Source organism: Musa acuminata, chromosome BXJ3-3, assembly GCF_036884655.1.
Source record: "Musa acuminata AAA Group cultivar baxijiao chromosome BXJ3-3, Cavendish_Baxijiao_AAA, whole genome shotgun sequence".
In the NCBI taxonomy this organism is placed as follows: Eukaryota; Viridiplantae; Streptophyta; class Magnoliopsida; order Zingiberales; family Musaceae; genus Musa; species Musa acuminata.
The window spans coordinates 30,581,531-30,599,002 of record NC_088351.1 but is presented as its reverse complement, the minus strand read 5'-3'; the positions used below and the strand labels follow the sequence as shown (position 1 = coordinate 30,599,002).

The 17,472-nt window shown below is 38.6% G+C and overlaps 3 protein-coding genes across 5 annotated transcripts; all 3 read left to right on the top strand.

Annotated features, from left to right (window-relative positions):
• Positions 1-829: 829 nt before the first annotated feature.
• Positions 830-6,216, top strand: LOC103979370 (cytochrome b5). Its single transcript, XM_009395495.3, has 3 exons — positions 830-1,022; positions 5,574-5,640; positions 5,726-6,216. Exons 1-3 carry the CDS (start codon positions 936-938, stop codon positions 5,974-5,976), a joined length of 405 nt encoding a protein of 134 aa, XP_009393770.1. The 5' UTR covers positions 830-935; the 3' UTR covers positions 5,977-6,216.
• A 1,216-nt stretch (positions 6,217-7,432) lies between these two features.
• Positions 7,433-9,073, top strand: LOC135632519 (aldehyde oxidase GLOX-like). The gene has a single exon (XM_065141134.1). The coding sequence runs from the start codon at positions 7,433-7,435 to the stop codon at positions 9,071-9,073; it is 1,641 nt and encodes a 546-aa protein (XP_064997206.1).
• A 1,751-nt stretch (positions 9,074-10,824) lies between these two features.
• LOC135632285 (uncharacterized) lies at positions 10,825-17,289 on the top strand. 3 transcript variants are annotated; one of them, XM_065140714.1, is made up of 10 exons: positions 10,825-10,957; positions 11,466-11,491; positions 11,945-12,029; positions 12,110-12,319; positions 12,785-12,907; positions 13,837-13,894; positions 13,972-14,045; positions 14,374-14,462; positions 14,531-14,603; positions 16,984-17,289. In XM_065140714.1, the coding sequence occupies exons 1-9, from the start codon at positions 10,874-10,876 to the stop codon at positions 14,598-14,600; spliced, it is 819 nt and encodes a 272-aa protein (XP_064996786.1). In that variant the 5' UTR covers positions 10,825-10,873; the 3' UTR covers positions 14,601-14,603; positions 16,984-17,289. The 3 variants fall into 3 exon arrangements, with proteins under 3 accessions (XP_064996786.1, XP_064996787.1, XP_064996788.1); XM_065140715.1 differs by lacking the exon at positions 14,374-14,462; XM_065140716.1 differs by lacking the exon at positions 11,945-12,029 and having other exon boundaries at positions 10,839-10,957.
• The last annotated feature ends 183 nt before the right edge of the window (positions 17,290-17,472 follow it).

The window sequence follows — 17,472 nt, the reverse complement described above, 5'->3', positions numbered from 1 at the left end:
CTGTTCTAGATTGGCTTCTAGGGTTTGTAGGTTGAGGGACTGAAGGATCTGCTGTGCCATACTTGTAGCAAAATGGGAACGTATACATAGCAACGAGATCAAGAAGCTTTTCTTAAGGTAGAAACATGAGAAGATGTTCTCTTCTAACCAAAGTTGAATGTTCTAAGAACCTCAACCAGAACTTCATTATTTTCAGTTAATCTACACTTTCTTATTTTGAGAAATTATCGATTACCATATTTTTAAAAAAAATCTCATAAAAATATTTTTTTCTAAAAAATAATTTTGCTGTTAATTTTGAGAAATTTTGTCCTTTGATTGCTTATGCCTTATTATCCTTGTTTCGTTCTATCATTTTTACTTATTCTCTCATTTTTTTTTCCTATTATTGTTATTCTCATTTATAATTTTTTTTACCAAGATCGATCACAAGGATAATGAAAATGATAAAAGGTCGAGAGCTCCGTGTGCCCTCCCTCCGTCAAGATGATGACAAGGGATCAATAATAAGACGAAGATAATAAAGGGGCAACGCTCAAAAATCTAAGGATAAAGATAAAGGACGAAGGCAAGGATAAATCCATCATCTAAGGGAAAAGAAAAAAAAAAGAAAAACTCTAAAAAAATATTTTATTTTTTCAAAAAATTACCCATATATATATATATATTTCGGCAAATTTATGAGGATAAATCAGGAGATGAGAACGGTGGGGCTCACACCTCATTTGAGATGGGGGTAGGCCGGGTAAAGTTTTGGGTAGGTCGTCTGTATGTCCAAAGAAAACCAATCAATAGTCAAATTGATGGATATAATAAGAGAAGTGTGTTCACCCACCGCCGTGCCCACCAAACCCTCCCCATCCCCTTCTTCGGATCTGTCTTCTGCATCGGTCTCTCCGCGTCTCAGATCGAGTTCGAGGGAGGGAGAGAGAGAGATGGGGAGCGATGCGAAGGTCTACACCTTGGCCGAGGTCTCGGCGCACAACACCCCCCAGGACTGTTGGCTCGTCGTCAACGGCAAGGTCGGTATTCATCTCTCCTATTGGATCCCTTCGATCCTCCCCAGATCTGATCACTTTTTCTCCTTTCTTTTTGGATCCGGTGACGTCTGGATTCGTCTGCCTGCTTGTCTGCAAAGTGTACGGCCTTCTGACCTTGGCCTTTCGGATCATGCCATCGTTTTGACTTAGAATTGCTGTGCTTATAGTTAGTCGCAGATTTAGATGTTGGGCTAATATTTGGAAACTTCGGATGGAACGATCCAGAGAAGATTAGCGATGCCCCTGCGACATGCACAATTCGACAAATTATCTGAAAAATGTTTTTCTAAAATCGTAGTAGTTTGTCCAGGTTTTCCTAAAACAACTATCGACTATAGTCGACTTATTGTTCTAATTAAAGTTTCCAATCACCCGAATTACATGTCTCATGTCTGTCTGTGGGAACATAGGGCATGGATTTTCCTGAGTACACATTATTCACTCACTTAGGAAGCTTGCTTTCGTCTTTATTTGATGATATGTGGGAACTGTTCATGTTTATCTAACCCAGATGATAGCCAATTCTATTTATCATACTCATCCTTCCAACATATCTTTCTGCCAATACAGAGTCACGTGAATGACATGAGAAGATTGACAAATGAGATCTGGTATTTTTGAGAAAAATTTCAGTATATTGACACTTATTTGACCCAAGAAGTGTGGTAGAACTGAGACCTGATCGTGGTCAATGAACCATTTAACAATAAGAAGATAAAAACTACAAAGAATGTGTGCCATGTGGTTTTGCTTTTCTCCGGTATCAGTTGCCATGGAAGTATCAGAACGCAAAGTTGTAGCACATGAACCAAATCCAGCATTGAAACAAGATTTGGGGAGAATTTTGATGCATGTGTGGTCTGTGAGCTCAAAGTTTTTTTCGGTGATTTAAAAAGCGCTAGGCGCCAAGGTCAAAAAACGCTCGAGGCACTAGGCGCTCGCCAGAGCGAAGCGAGGCGCTAAAATATAAAAATATATAATATAATTAATAAATATAATTATTTAAAATTTTAAATAAAAATATGCTATTAAATTAAGAAAATCTATTAATAGTATTGAGAATTAATCATTTCAAATAAACTTAATATTAACAGTATACTGTATACTGAGCCTGCTGATTGAGAAACAAGGAAGCGACGGCGAGCAACGACAGCGGGAAAGGGAGCGGAAGCGACGAGTAGCGGGAGGCGCGAGCGGCAACAGCGATAGCGTTTGCGAGCAGCGACAGCGGCAGCGGCAGCGGGAGCAGGAGCGACGAGCAGCGGGAGGCGCGAGCGGTGACAAAGGCAGCATTTGCGAGCAGCGACAGCGGCAGCGGGAGCAGGAGTGACGAGCAGCGGGAGGCGCGAGCGACGACAACGGCAGCGTTTGCGAGTAGCGACAGCGGCGAGCAGCGAGATCGAGATCGGGATTGGGATCGGGAGTGGCAGCGACAGCGGGTTAGGGTTGGGTAAGGGTTAAGGTTGGGTAAGGGTTATATCGGTTTAGTTGGTTCGATCGAACCAACTAACCAACCGAACCAGGACCGAACCAGACCTAAAATCCTGGTTCGGTCGCCATGGTTTACCCAGGTGCTCGCCCGAAGCGCCCAGCGCCTAGGCTCGGGCGAGTGCCCAGGCGGCGCCTGTTTGAAGCGCATTGCCTGGGAGATTAGCGAGGCGCTCGGGCCTCGCCTCGCCTCGCCCGAGCGCCTAGACGAGCGCCCGAGTGCCTTTTTCAATCATTACTTTTTCCAAATATGTTTGTGACTGCAGAAGCATTAATGTAACCTTGGGATGTGTTTTTGACTCTACACATGGAAGCGGCCATCAATAGTTGTGGATACTTATATACTCAATAGTTGCCTGAGAAGAAAGACCACTAACATTGTCCACTTTTCAGAGGACAAATCCTTATCGGTAACATTTAGAAATTTCCCTATAAGCTTTGATGAGATCTAGTGAGAATTGAGATTCTTTTTTGGTATCATGATAAAGGGACAAGAGGAAAAAAACAATTTATGAAATAGGAAAGAAGTGAATGTTAGGCGTGAGATCAAATTTCTTTCTTTATGAAGTCTTTTGACTAATGAGATATTTTTTAATTTGATTAAAATCTGTTCAAAGATGAAATATATTTACTGAAATTTGATTTTTTTTTCCCCCTTGTATCTTCATCTCTACGCAAGGGAGGTGAATACATTTTGAAATTATCCTATAATTTATTTCATCTTTGTATATGGGGTTAATCAAGGGGCTAGAGAGATATGTGTGTTGTTCTATAATTTGAAGCATATACATTCAACTCATAATGAACTGTAGTTTTACTAGTGATATTGCCTTCGACATTTTTGAATGCAGGGAAAGGATCCATGTAACCCATGAAAAATAAGTAGGATTCTCTGCCTTCTCTTGTCATTGTTGTCATCATTGTGTAACTTCGTCTAATAATTTAGTCATCTTATATTGGATGGCTTCTCTGTTAATGCTTTATATAGCTTGAAAGCATAGCATCAAATATGCATTTCTAGGATGAATATTTTAACTATCGTCCCATCTATCTCGTAGCAATTCCAATATCTTTAGAGTTGTCTCATATAGGTTTCACTTTCCAATCCATTAGAGGATCCTTATTGACAGATATGTTATGTAATTCTTTTCACCACCAACGAAATTGTGCAAATCCCCTTTCCATGCTTTCCTTTTTCTCCATTATAGAACATTTTGAGGTTAGAGTTGCAAAGATGTCTGTCTCAGTGTCCTCTGAAAAAATCGTTAGAATCTTTATAGAAATATTGTAATTATCAGTGACCAGTATTGCTTTTTGTTCCTAAAATACAGGATTAGCATTATAAGTTATTTCTTCACATCTTCTTAATTCTTGATTAGCATCATGGGCAAAGTCAGAACGACTAATACTGATTGTAGCTTGATATCTGCCATTTTATTGTTGGTGTTTTAATCCAAGGAGATAACGAATGGTATTCTCATATAGATCAAGGATCACATGCTCTAGGTCAGATGTGTTTGATTCATCTTTGCATCACAAAATTTAAGTATTTTTATCCACTTTGATTTTCTTTCCTATAAACAAATCGTTCCTATTGCAGATAATTCTGCAATAAGGAAAGAATGATGAGGATGGCTAACAAAGTTGTGGGTTTGAAAAGTAAATTTATGTTTTTTGGTGTTAGTAAGAGATACTTGCAAAAAGTGAGGCAATGCTTTTAATAGAGTTGCTTTGAAGAGTTTCATAGAAAAATTCTAGAAATCTTAGAAAAGTATGAACTTTGCCTTTCTCACAAATAGTTAAGTAGTGAGCTGATAAATAAAAAAAGCTGCTCTGTCATTGGGATTTGTAACAACTAGAGATTCATTAATTGATGGACAATAGTACTACTTTTCCATCCATATCACTTCTGAGATGATATGATGAAATCAATGCCTTTTTGGTCTTCATAATTTGCTTCCTTTAAAGAAAATGCCACCAACTTATTTCTTTATATTGGCATTTTGATGTCCTGGGATACATAAGAGGAGCTTCCTTCTATCTAAATGTGCTTTTCTTTATATTTGATTCTTTGGGAATTTAAATATTTTAGTATGATAGGGGATTGGTTATAGTCATCACTGAATCTTTTATGGAGTAGTGATACCATGACAATCTTCTAGCCCTCTTTTCTTTTTTTCCTTACCTTCAGATAATTCCTGCAATGTAATGTTGTGAATTAGTACTTGGAGCAACATAAACTAAATTACCAATGGACCATTAGTCTTGACATTCGATATTGTTGCTTGGTTAGCGGGCTTTACTTTTTTTTGTCAATCTAGAGTCAGACCTATAATTCGGCATCTAAACGGAGTATTATGTTATGAATAGTCACTTTATAGTCATTATTTATTAAGTTCTTTATTTACTTTTGTTCTTCTTTACTATGTAATGAGAGTTAAAACAATCACTTAAATGAGACTCCCAGGATTACACATACATTGATATGCTTCCTTAACGATGTTAATTCTGTACCAAATGCTCTCTTTTTTGTCGTAAAGACTTTTTGTGGAACCAATATGCTTCTTTCTATTTAATTAATCATTGTACACTCAGCAAAAAATTAAAGTTAATAAGCCAGTTGGATATGTCTATGTTGAAGAAGTGCCTGCTCTCAGTTTTACATAGATAATTCTCTGTTGATATAATTGTTACTAAAGAAAAATGAATGGGAAAATTTTAGCATTTTTAAGAGTTGCAATGGTGAATATGCTTAGCTCTTTCTCCTTGTAGTTTAAACACAAAAATTTGTTGGCTACACTAAAAATGCTCCCACGTAGCACAAATGGAAACTTCTAAAGAATGTGAAGTCTTTAACCCCTGCTTTCTGAGTAGAGTTTACTAGGCAATAGCATCAAAAATATTGATCACTTAATTTGTTGGTGGTTTGTGTATAGCTTGTTTTCTTGTTCTCAAAAGGCCATTAATAGTGTTGCTTAATCAACTATCATTTTCAGAAGTTTCTCATGTGGTATGTTCTCGGTTTTGATAAATTTGTCTTTGCAGGTTTATGATGTTACCAAATTCTTGGAAGATCACCCCGGGGGAGATGATGTTTTATTGTCATCGACTGGTAAATATATTTTATGTTATCCATATCTCCATACAGCATCGTCATTCCATGACTTTCAATGTTGGACATGTTTTTTCTTTGTTAGGGAAAGATGCAACAGATGATTTTGAAGATGTTGGGCATAGCACCACTGCAAGAGCAATGATGGATGAGTACTACATCGGGGAGATTGACACGGCAACGATCCCTGAGAAAGTCAAATACACCGCCCCCAATCAACCTCACTACAACCAGGACAAGACATCCGAGTTCATCATCAAGCTCCTTCAGTTTTTGGTTCCACTAGCAATCTTGGGACTGGCTGTTGCTGTCAGAATCTACACGAAATCAGAATGAAGTAATTCATCGTCATAAGATGTTGCAATAATTAGTCAGAAAGCAGTGTTTGCAATCTCCTGAGTTACAGGTTCGTACACTATGGATTGGCTTTCAACTGCTTGCATGTACTTCATTTTATGGTCATCTGTTTTAGTCATATCATAGTACCCATTACCACTGAATTAAATGGCCGAGAAATGTAGTTTGTCTTTGTTCTTTCCTCTTCTAAATGGTGATGAACCTGCATGTGTTTTTCAATTACTCTTTCTATAGTGCACGTATCAGTTCTGATCTGAAAGTTTTTCCTGGTTTTTTGTTAGAATAGAGGGACTCATACTGTCAACTTTGCAATGCTTCATGCATGTCCCAGATAACGTTACTGCTAATATTTAGGATGTACCATAGTTCTATTAGGGATAATGCCTTGATGGATGAGTAAATTGAAACCCTAATTATATTATGGTCGAAAACCTTTTGCAATGGACTTCTCTTGGATCTGATTATGACAAAGAAATGTGAGCAATGTAGGTTTAAATTCTTACCACAAATAGATTATGATATCTTGGAGTTTTATACAGCTTAGGATAAAATGGAGGCAGTTTTGATACCATTCCCCACAAGATAATCCATTCATTAATTTTTTTATTGTGTTTGAACCAATCAAAATATTGAGATATTACATTTATTACCCATACTTTTTTTACTTTGTATGTGATGAATTGTTCCTCTATTATGTGCATTCGATGAAAATTGTGAATAAGAGCATGCAATAATCTAGAAAAGTGAAAAAAATTATATCTTTTCTTTTTAATTTACTCCTTTAATTCAGAAATGAAGTAACATGCATTCTTTAATTCAGCAAATGTATTAGGTAAGGTAAAGAAATTAGCATCATGCAGTAAAGACATAAAACATACATTATATCGTTACTAATAAGAATTCTCTCCTATTAGAAATAAGTTAAGAGGAGAAAACCAAACAAAGAAAAGGTGTTTACTCCCTGAGAATATATAGTATTTACATATGGGAATATTTAAGTCCCCAAAAAGATTTGCATGTAATCTGTCTTCAAGAAAAGAAACCTACGACCAATCTGACGGAATCGCAATCACGATGTTCTGTCGACGTGAAATCACTGCGTATAGTTCTGCATGGTTAATAGCAAACATTCTCCTGCACGCACGTCAATCTTCCTGTAAGGTAATCTTAAATAAGCTTAACTAAGACGAAAGCTTTACACAGACAGCTACAACCGTAGCTGAAAACGTTCTTTGGATGATCCTAAAACATGCCAGAATCTTCATAGAATGAAAAGAATACCTTTCCTTTACCCCTTCAGATTTCCCTCCTTATATGCCCAACCATCATTCCTTCTTTCCTTCCTCCAATTAATCTTATACTCCTCAGCAGTTCTTCCTATCTTTCCTCATATACGGAGATATCGGTCATCAGTGATCGGGGTCTCTCCACTGTGATGAGCGGAGTAGGAAGACTTGGGTTGGTGCTGTTGCTCGTCCCATGGTGTGTTGTTTGGTCGGCTCGTGCAGGAGGATCGGGGAGAAGAGGAAGCTGGGAGCTGCTCCTCGACAGCACCGGCGCTGTCGCCATGCACATGGCGCTGACGTACTGCAACACCGTCGTCATGTTCGACCAGGTCAGCGCCGGGCCGTCCGGCCTCCGCATGCCCGGCTGCGGCCCTGACGACGACGGCAAGCGTTCCTGCTGGGTGCACTCTGTCGAGTACGACATCGCCGCCAACGCCGTCCGCCCACTCGCCCTCAAGACCGACCCCTGGTGCTCCTCCGGCGCCTTCCTCAGCGACGGCGTCTTCGCCCAGACCGGCGGGTACGGCGACGGCGTCCGTAGAGTTCGGTACTTCGACCCGTCGGATCCCCTGCCCCAGTGGAGCGAGTCGAGCGAGCTGCTCGTTGACAAGCGGTGGTACTCCTCCGACCATGTCCTCCCGGAGAAGGACCGCGTGATCGTCGTGGGCGGCCTCAACGTCTTCACGTACGAATTCATCCCGAAAACCGCGCCGAAGGAAGGCGCGTTCGAGCTGCCGTTCCTGCGCCAGACTCGCGACAAGAAGGAGAGCGGCGACAACCTCTACCCCTTCATCCACCTCTCCTCCGACGGAAACCTCTTCATCTTCGCCAACCACGACTCCATCCTCTTCGACTATAACCGGAATCAGGTGGTCAAGACCTTCCCGACGATGCCCGGAGGAGGCCCACGGAACTACCCCAGCACAGGCTCCTCCGTGATGCTCCCGCTGGACTTCAGCGACGGGTTCCTGAAGGTGGAGGTCATGATATGTGGAGGAGCCGCCACCGGAGCCTACCGCGCGTGGAGGCGTGGCAAGTTCTACCGAGCTCTGAGCTCATGCGGGCGGATGGTGATCACCGACGACGAACCCAACTGGGCGATGGAGGACATGCCCGGGCCGCGGCTCATGAACGACATGCTCCTCCTCCCCACCGGCGACGTGCTTCTCATCAACGGCGCCACCCATGGCTGCGCCGGATGGCGGAGAGCCAAGAATCCATCGTACGCCCCTTACCTCTACAAACCAAACAACGAAGCAGGGGAGCGGTTCTCCTTGCTGAACCCTTCAAGCATAGCCAGAATGTACCATTCCACGGCCATCGTTCTTCCCGACGGTAGGATCCTGGTGGGAGGCAGCAACCCCTACAAGAACTACACCTTCGGCGTCCCATACCCGACCGAGCTAAGGTTGGAGGCGTTCACTCCCTACTACATGGACACGTTCTTCGACAGCAGAAGGCCGTCGAACCTGTCGGTCCAGTGCGGTGAAGGCCGTGACCGGATCGGCTACGGCGAGAAGTTCATCGTCCGGTTCGAGCTGGGCCGGAAGCCGGGCAAGTTGGAGTTCGTCGTCTACGCGCCGCCGTTCGCGACGCACTCGCAGTCCATGAACCAGCGGATGCTGAAGCTTGGGTGCAGTGGTCTGGTGAGGGAGACGAACGGGGCGGTGCATGCGGTGCTCAAGGCTCCGCCTTCTTCCACTGTAGCACCTGCCGGGTTCTACCTGCTCTCCGTCGTCAATGGAGGGATCCCCAGCAAGTTCGAGTGGCTAAGGTTCGCTCATGAATGAAATGGCTTGGGAATGCGAGGATGAATTCTTTCTTGGTCGAAGTTACATGCCATTTTCATGTTTGGAGGATTCCAATCTGTTCTTTGGGTAAGAAAGTAGAGCTCAACACATCTCCTGACGCAAGTCATATTGATCATAAAGAACAAGACGTCAAAACATCAACCAGAAATAGTTCACCAAACGAAGCAACCAAATCAGAAGCCACAAGTTGTCAAAGGTGCAATTAAAGATCATTAAGGCTGGCTTCAATCTTTGGATTTTGAATCAGTGGATTATTTGAATTGATGAATCAATTTATCAAAGGATAACATAAAACCATATATCTCAATAATTTGAAGTTGATTGCATAGATCCTTAAACAATCATAATAATAATACTAAAATCAATTTTTTTAGTAACTAATGATTTCATCATTAAAACTGATATGGATAGTAATTACGATAAGACTCGGCTGACGTTAGCCGACGCCTCACGCCTCGATCGGTGCGACTGCACTCGGTCAACCGAACCAGAACACTGGCTGAGGCACATTAACGCCTACTCGGGCTTGGTTCTTCACTCCACGCCAACCCCCATGTTAAACGATATCAGCCTGCCTCCTGCAGGCGGGCATGTCAAGTAACACCAAACTCCCCTATAAACACCCTCGCATCCTAAACGGAAGGGGAAAAAAGGAGGGACACAAATACTTCTTCATCCGAAACCCCCTCCACTATCATCTAACTTGATCGTCAGAGGGGTCGAGCCGAGTGCCTCAGCTTGACCTTTGTGCAGGTTCGAAGCCGAAGGTCCCCGTAGGACGGACAGGCAAAGAGTTCCTACCCGGAAGAGACGACTACACTGTCTCGATCGGACACTGCCCCCGACCTCCTCAACGGGCTTGAGGAACGCCCCCGGGGAGATCCTCGTCGTCCGGACTCGAACCCAGCCGTGTTGACCCCGAGGCCACGACATAAAGTTGTTCACAAAAACAAAAACAAATAGATGATGAAATCAACAAGGCATTCAAATTAATCAAGAAGATCAAAGAAATGAATATATATGTATATATATACATATATATATATATACATATATATATATATATACATATATATATATATACATATATATATATACATATATATATATACACATATACATATATATATATATACATATATATATATATACATAAAAAAATAAATAAATAAAATATATATATAAATATACATATATGTATATATATATATATATATACATATACATATATGTGTATATATATATACATATATATATGAATACATATATACACACACACACACATATATATATATATATATATATATATATATATATATATACATATATTTATATACATATATATATGTATATATATATTTACATACATATATATATATATATATATTTTACATACATATATATATATATATATATATATATATATATATATATATATATATATATTCCCAAAATGATATGTTCTCCACTAGCAAAGCTATGTGAGTTGGGAATAAGCTATATGAATATTAAATTTATAATTTTTAACATAGCACATATTTAATTTGTAGTTAATTGTGTACAGAATTAATATTTCTTAAGAGATAAACATCCATTAGTAGGTGTCATATTAAGAGACTAATCACAAATCAGATTGCTGAAGAGGATAACGGATGATATATATGTCCATATCGGGCGTGTGTACAAAGCCGATATATCGGGTTAAGTGTGTCTCAACCGAAGGGAAGCATTAAAATTACGAACCGCCCCTTTCGTCGCCCTTCGCTTCCTCCGAGCGCCATGGGAGGAGCGGTCGGAGCGATCCCCATCCTCGTCGCCGTCCTGGTCCTCTCCCTTTGCCTCCATGGATGCCGATCTGTCCAGGTTCTTGAATTGTCGCTGTTCCCTCTTCCTTGATTTGGTCTTTTGTTTGATGATACTACGGTCAAATAGCAAGGGTTTGTTGTGCTTTTTTTCAACGAAACTCGTCACGGTGTTGCCGCCGATTGGGTTTATTTTACCGGTTAGGGTCTTGAATCTTGTTACTTGATGTTGTTTCGATGCGGAAAAGGAAATCTTGATTCCGATCTAGACACAGTTGCTGCGATTCGTTGATGCTCTTAATAGAGGAGATGCCTGTTCAGTGATTTGCATAATTCTGATGATGGCTTCGGTTTCATGCTTGTTTGATTCTTGACATCTTAACTATAAATTTTACTTCTTGTCGTTTGTTCTTGCTGCAATTAAAATCCGTTCCTTCTTTCTGATAAAGAAAATTGGTATTCGATCCTTGTTGAATTAATTCTATACATTTATTCTTTCTGTTGTGACTGTAATCACTTTCTTGTAGTGTTGATCCTATTTAACTCTGTTTTTTTTTTTTGTGTTCTAGGAATTAAGTGGAGTTGCTGGAACCCGGTAATACATTTTACTTAATTACATTGTTTGTTGAATTTATTGTATATATAGTTTCTTCAAATTTTTTTTTCTTGAATTTCTTGAGTATCTATAAGTTGCACGCTGTTCATCCTTTAGTTCCTCAATTGGTCAGCTTCTTACTACATTTATTCATGCGGATCAGTGGAGAATATTTGTAATTTCATAACTACCTGTCATCGGAGGAAAGCAGAGTCTTAAATTAATTGGAGTACTTATTTCATTCTTGTGTTGTAGAGAAACATCTTATTTATTACTATTCCTGGTTCGAATGCATCAACATCAACAAATAACAATCTCTGATGCTCCAACAATTTGTCAGATGCATGGATCTTTTCCCATCATTGAGTTTGCTTATGATTCCTGGTTTGCTTGTTTGTATATGGTTTGAAAGAGCACCGATTTGTTCTATTAATGTTTGCATTTCATTTTCAGAACTCATTTACAAGATGATACAAAAAAGCATGAAGTACATTGTTCTAGAGAAAGGAGTAGGATTGCTTGGAAAATTATTGAAGAGGCATGGACATTATACTGGTTCTAGTTATGTTGTTTTTCATTTGGATGGATGTCTCTTATAAGATATCAGTGACATTGCAGTATTTAATGCCCTTCGTAGAGCAAGAGCAATATGAAATTTCCAGTAAGTGCAGGCTCCATTCTGATAATGATATGTTCCGGGAACAAGAGCAGCATAAGATTCATGTGGAAACAAATGAGTGGCGCTGTGGCTTCTGTAAGAAAAGCTTCCGAGCTGAGAAATTTCTCGATCAACATTTTGACAACCGACACTATAATCTGCTGAATTATGTAAGTGCAACTGGATAAATAATTAAGTTGTTGTAAATTCTATTTTACTAGGCTTTTCAAATCACAATTTTTCTTATATTAACAATCTATTGGATTTACTATAAAGAAACAAATCTGTATTTCTTATACTTGATCGGAATTGTCCAGCTCCCATCTAATGAGTATACCGTAGAAATCAATATCTATTATGCATTCAAAATGCTGGTGCATGTGTTTTAATGTATCCTTATTTTGTTATAAATTTTAGTGAAGATACTGCTTTTTCTTTATTTTATTCTTTAATGGCTTTTATCTCTAAATGATATTTTTATATTGCTTCCATCTTTTTACTAGTTGTCATGTATTAGGCTATGCTGCATAGATCTTTGTGACCTTACAATTTTAAATACTGTGTTATTAGTACATTTCTCTGTTATTTAAAGAACTGGTACTAGGTTTGAAAGTTCAACTGTTTATCGTATTCAGAGCCAAGGACAATGCTTGGCAGACTTGTGTGGAGCACTGCATTGTGACCGGATGGTCGAGTCCAAGAAGTCCAAGACTAAATGCAATCCAGCAGCTGCTGCTCGGAACCACCATCTTTGTGAGGTTCATTTCATCTCATGTAATTTTGTAATATCTTGATATACTGAATTACCGATCAAGATGCTTATGGCTTATCATAATCTACATGATAGAAATAATCTGGTCAAAATTGATCTGCATCTTTGGCATGTATGTCTATGGTTGAATTTGACACTGTTCAAAAGTCTGCTGAATTTGTTATCAACCCTCCATGAATCTATGTTGTATTGAACATGCCAGAGTTATGGAAATTAAGTTTGGTGTCTGTTTCTTATTTAGGAAGCAGAAATTCATTAAAAAGTAAGAAATGACGAGTCATTGATTGATGCCCCTTAATTTGGAGGATAACTATGACTGTTTGGAAAGTTCTTTGATCATTAAACTTCAAGTAGTCATACTTACCTGTTTCCTTTTCATATTGGTCCAAGATTGACCAACTGGCCTTTCACAGGTATTGATTAAAGTAATTGATGCATCAAAGAAAACTAGATTGGTAGTATGGTATTTCAGATTCTGTAATGAACCAATGGCAGCCATCTCCTGACCATGTACATATCTTTAATATGAAAGGTTAGCCAAGCCTAAATATTGGAAACTTCTTTGTCCTTGATACAGTCCAAGCAGTTTTAACTTGTTCATTATTAGTTAATTAAATCAAGTAACAGACTTATGCTCACTGTAAAGGTCAATTTCATAGCAAAGGTAGTTTTGTGGAAATAATTAGTCAGCCTATGTGCATTCATGCCTGAAGAAATCATATGGAGTTACAAGTTTCTGGATCTCATAAAAAATGATGTCAGCCGTCTTGTGACCAGAAATTAATTATTGTTCCAAGTGCTTGTCATAGTTTACTTCGTCCTAGGCAATGAAGAACCCTTTGTATGATGTATATAGATGATAATGTTTTTCATTTTGTCCCTATTCAGTTAAATTGTCAATATCTTTTTATCCAGAGCCTTGCAGATAATTGTTTTCCAACCAACCAAGGTCATTCGGCAAGTCGTCTTCATGGTATGCTTTTAGCTATCTGAACATGTCAGACTTACTGTTGAATCATTGATTATTTTCTGATGGAAGTATATTTGCAGAATTTTTCCTGCGTCAGTTTTGTGATGCTCATACATGCACAGGGGGGAAGAAGCCCTTCTCTCGGGGTGGCAAGGTAAGGTTTAGCTAGGTTTTTGGGTTTACACAGCTAATTATGCTTTATTGTGATTGGTATGGTTTCAGGCTGTGGGGATTGAGTTTGTGTGTAATTCAGAAGTCTTTGTTATAAAGTTTAGTTCTTTGAAAGGCAATAATAGGATTGATGTTTTTCTTTTTCTTTTTGTTTGTGTTTAAGCTCACTTTTGTAGTATTGTATGTTAATCTTATGTTCTCATATATACACTTGTTTACATCACATTTTTTATAAGTTCTTTATTTAAAACCAAACAAAAAATTGACACTGTCGATATTCTCACTGTAACCTGTTGCCTCTTCTTTTGCAGAAGCAATCAAGTGTCCTTTACCTGGCTGTTTGTATATTGATAGTGATGTTGTTGCCTCTGTTCTATCTAATGGTTTATTTGCATCAAAGGTATTTATTTGTCTAAAATCATTGTATTATTAGTTCTGAATGGTGCTCACATGATTTTGATTTTCTAGAGAAATGAAGAAACACATCCAAGACTTGAAACGCATCCGAAAAACAGGGCGGAAGACAAAGCCTTCATAGATGGTAAGAACTACATAATGCAGCAATTTGACGAATATTAAGGGACAAATCTTTGACTTGAAATTCTTCTTAGCTACTAGCATGTTTGATCTTTCATGTTATGTCGTTAATCATATGCTTCTACCTATATATATATATTTCATTTTGTGTTGCAAGATCTTTTTCTGGATTTGTAATTATTAAAGAGTAGAAGTTGAAAATCTCTCTGATGTATCTTATTCATGTTAATTACTACATGTATAATAATTTATCAAAAAATTTGTTATTTGAAAATCACATCCTCCTACCTTTTTATACTTCAAGTTGCAGCATAGGTTTTATGGGTTTCTATTATTACTAACGAGTACAAGTAAAAAATCTTTCTGCTATACCTTTTTCATGTTCATTTCATGTTATGATAATTGATCAACAATTTTGTTGTGTGTTTTTTAGCCATTATCATCTTGGACAGCCCATGATGCTTTGGTATTTTGTTGATTATCAAGTTAGCTTGGGAACATTTTGTCAATTTTCTTTGCCTTTTTGTTTGGAGTTCCCATGACTTTGAACATTTCTTGTGTCTTCATGTCTGTACCAGCTAATTATCTTTGTCGTTCACCAAATGCCCCTTGTATCAGGTTTTTTTTTATAATAGTCCTATCTTGTTTTGCTGAATCATAGCATGTTGACATGATTAAACTTACTTTTTTTTGCATTTTCAAGGGTTTTATTTAGGTGATCCTTTTTGCTGGATCTCACTCTTCTATCACTTCATCTGCATAATCCCTTTAGTGGTGTCATAACTATCTTTGAACCTTGAAATCTTCTTTATGGTTGCTGTTTGTGCTGGTCAACTGGTATCATGAGCCATGCGACTTGTCTGGCATATCCATACAGGCATGTTGGGAAGGCTTGACAAAGTTTAGGTGAAACGAAAGTAAGTGGTAGGCAGTTACTAGTCTGTGCTGCCATCACCACTATTAAGATCATCAACATTGTCAAAGTATCACCATTATATGAGCTTCAATCAAAGTGAAGGCAGTGATGAAGGGGAGCTAACATGAAACTCCAATAAAAAAAATAGATTTCATTATGAACCTCAGTCACATTCAGCATGGTCTTCTCTTTAGAATTGGTGATGCTTGCTTTATTGTGATCTTTGGTGAACTTGTGTTCTCTCATCATGAAACACAGGCTTTTGGTCTCAAGTAACATTGACACCCCATTCAAAATCATGTAGGTAATGTCTATCTATTTATTTACATTGAGCATTTTGCGTATTATGTGCAGAATATTTGACTAGGACAATTATGGGCTTACCCTTTTTTTTTCTTTGTTGGTTGTGCACAAGTGGGCCAATTATTTTTTGCCTTCACAAATGAAGTACACCATCTGTGCTGAAATCAAAATGACATGGACCATAATGTCAAAGTCAATTAAAGATGGTTTATTTTGTTATTAATTGTACATTTTGTTTACCTTGATGGCTTGATGTAATTGCTGTAGTCTTTTGCCTTTGTCTTTAGTTAAGTGCTTATAATTGAGTCTTCATGGTAATTCTGTCACTTCTAGATATTTTCTAGGCAAAGAACAGATAAAGCTTATCAAACTGAGTTAAGAAATTATAATTGAAGCTTCTTGAAGATTATCAATATAATGTTTTTCTTTGAGTCAAAGGATGGGGAAAGCTTATCAAGCTTTAGGAAGTGACGACCTTACACTTTGGCCAATTTCCCAAGTAGCAACTGCCAGATTGCCATGCACTCTATGAACTATGCAGTTATCTGACTCCCAAAATTTATGATATGCAGGAAGGAACATCCTGATTTTTGCTGTCTTATAAGTTCCTGAATTCTCTGCCTCTTACTGCACATATACTTTTGGAAATAATTGTTTATTCTTTGAACTTCATAACATTCTGTATTCTGCACAAGTTGGCTTTTGAGTATCCTTGCCTCCTTGTATTGGAAAACCCGTTCTTTACGCATGACCAAATTCATCGAAATGCTTCCTTGTGTGCTATGATAGTCCGTTTGCTAGAATCCCTGTAGGATGAACACAGATTCATCTGAGTCGATGTTGGGTGTCTTGCTTCAATGGAAATAACCATTGTTTGGGGCATTTGTACTTTCAGGTGACCAGTGGTATCACACACTATTATTGGTGTGCGCCGACTTTTTTTTAAGAAAACTAAAAACTCTTTGTGCCATTGAGCTTCGAATTGCCAAATTATGAATGCTCCTCTTAGCTGCTCAGCCTGAAGTTGACGGCATCAGTCGAACAACGATTAATTGACTAATTCGTCAAAGGACTCTTCACTTTTCTTTTTCCATATGGCTTTTCTAAATGCTGATAACTCAGATGCTTTGGTTTCTCATCGGCTTTATTTGATGATGGTTTGCAGAGGAAGGATGAAACAAATCAGCTGGTGGAAAGCTATGGAGTCACCCCCGAATCCAGTGTTGCAATATTGCCTCTGCATGGGGAAGTTTTGTATTATGCTTTTTCAGATGTGCAGAAATATCCTCTCCTGATCTTTCCATGAACACAGTTTGCCCAGAATGCACTCTGAATTCTGAAGCATGCATTCTTTGTAATGTGTAATTAATTAACTGACTAGCCCTGTGATTGTGGTGGTCATTTTGACTTCAGATATTTTATCATGAACGGAGGTTCAAATGAATTAACTACAGACTACCCTTTTCTTCAACATGATTTCTCCAATTAAAACAATTGATCATTTTGGTGTGGTAGATTCCATGTAAGATTGGGGTATTATGTATGGAGGCCTTTCTTTACCTATAATTTTACTGCATTCAACCGTTACATACCATGCATATTAGATCCTTATAATAGGATTTGAACATCCTGTGTTTTGATCACCAGCCTGTTT

Excerpts from the sequence above, each read along its gene's own strand:
- LOC103979370 (XM_009395495.3), top strand. The coding sequence starts at position 936 with ATGGGGAGCGATGCGAAGGTCTACACCTTGGCCGAGGTCTCGGCGCAC. Across the intron at positions 1,023-5,573 it reads GGCTCGTCGTCAACGGCAAG|GTTTATGATGTTACCAAATT; the intron begins GTCGGTATTCAT and ends TTGTCTTTGCAG. Across the intron at positions 5,641-5,725 it reads TGTTTTATTGTCATCGACTG|GGAAAGATGCAACAGATGAT; the intron begins GTAAATATATTT and ends TTTCTTTGTTAG.
- LOC135632519 (XM_065141134.1), top strand. The coding sequence starts at position 7,433 with ATGAGCGGAGTAGGAAGACTTGGGTTGGTGCTGTTGCTCGTCCCATGG.
- LOC135632285 (XM_065140714.1), top strand. The coding sequence starts at position 10,874 with ATGGGAGGAGCGGTCGGAGCGATCCCCATCCTCGTCGCCGTCCTGGTC. Across the intron at positions 11,492-11,944 it reads AGTGGAGTTGCTGGAACCCG|AACTCATTTACAAGATGATA; the intron begins GTAATACATTTT and ends TTTCATTTTCAG. Across the intron at positions 12,030-12,109 it reads CTTGGAAAATTATTGAAGAG|TATTTAATGCCCTTCGTAGA; the intron begins GCATGGACATTA and ends GTGACATTGCAG.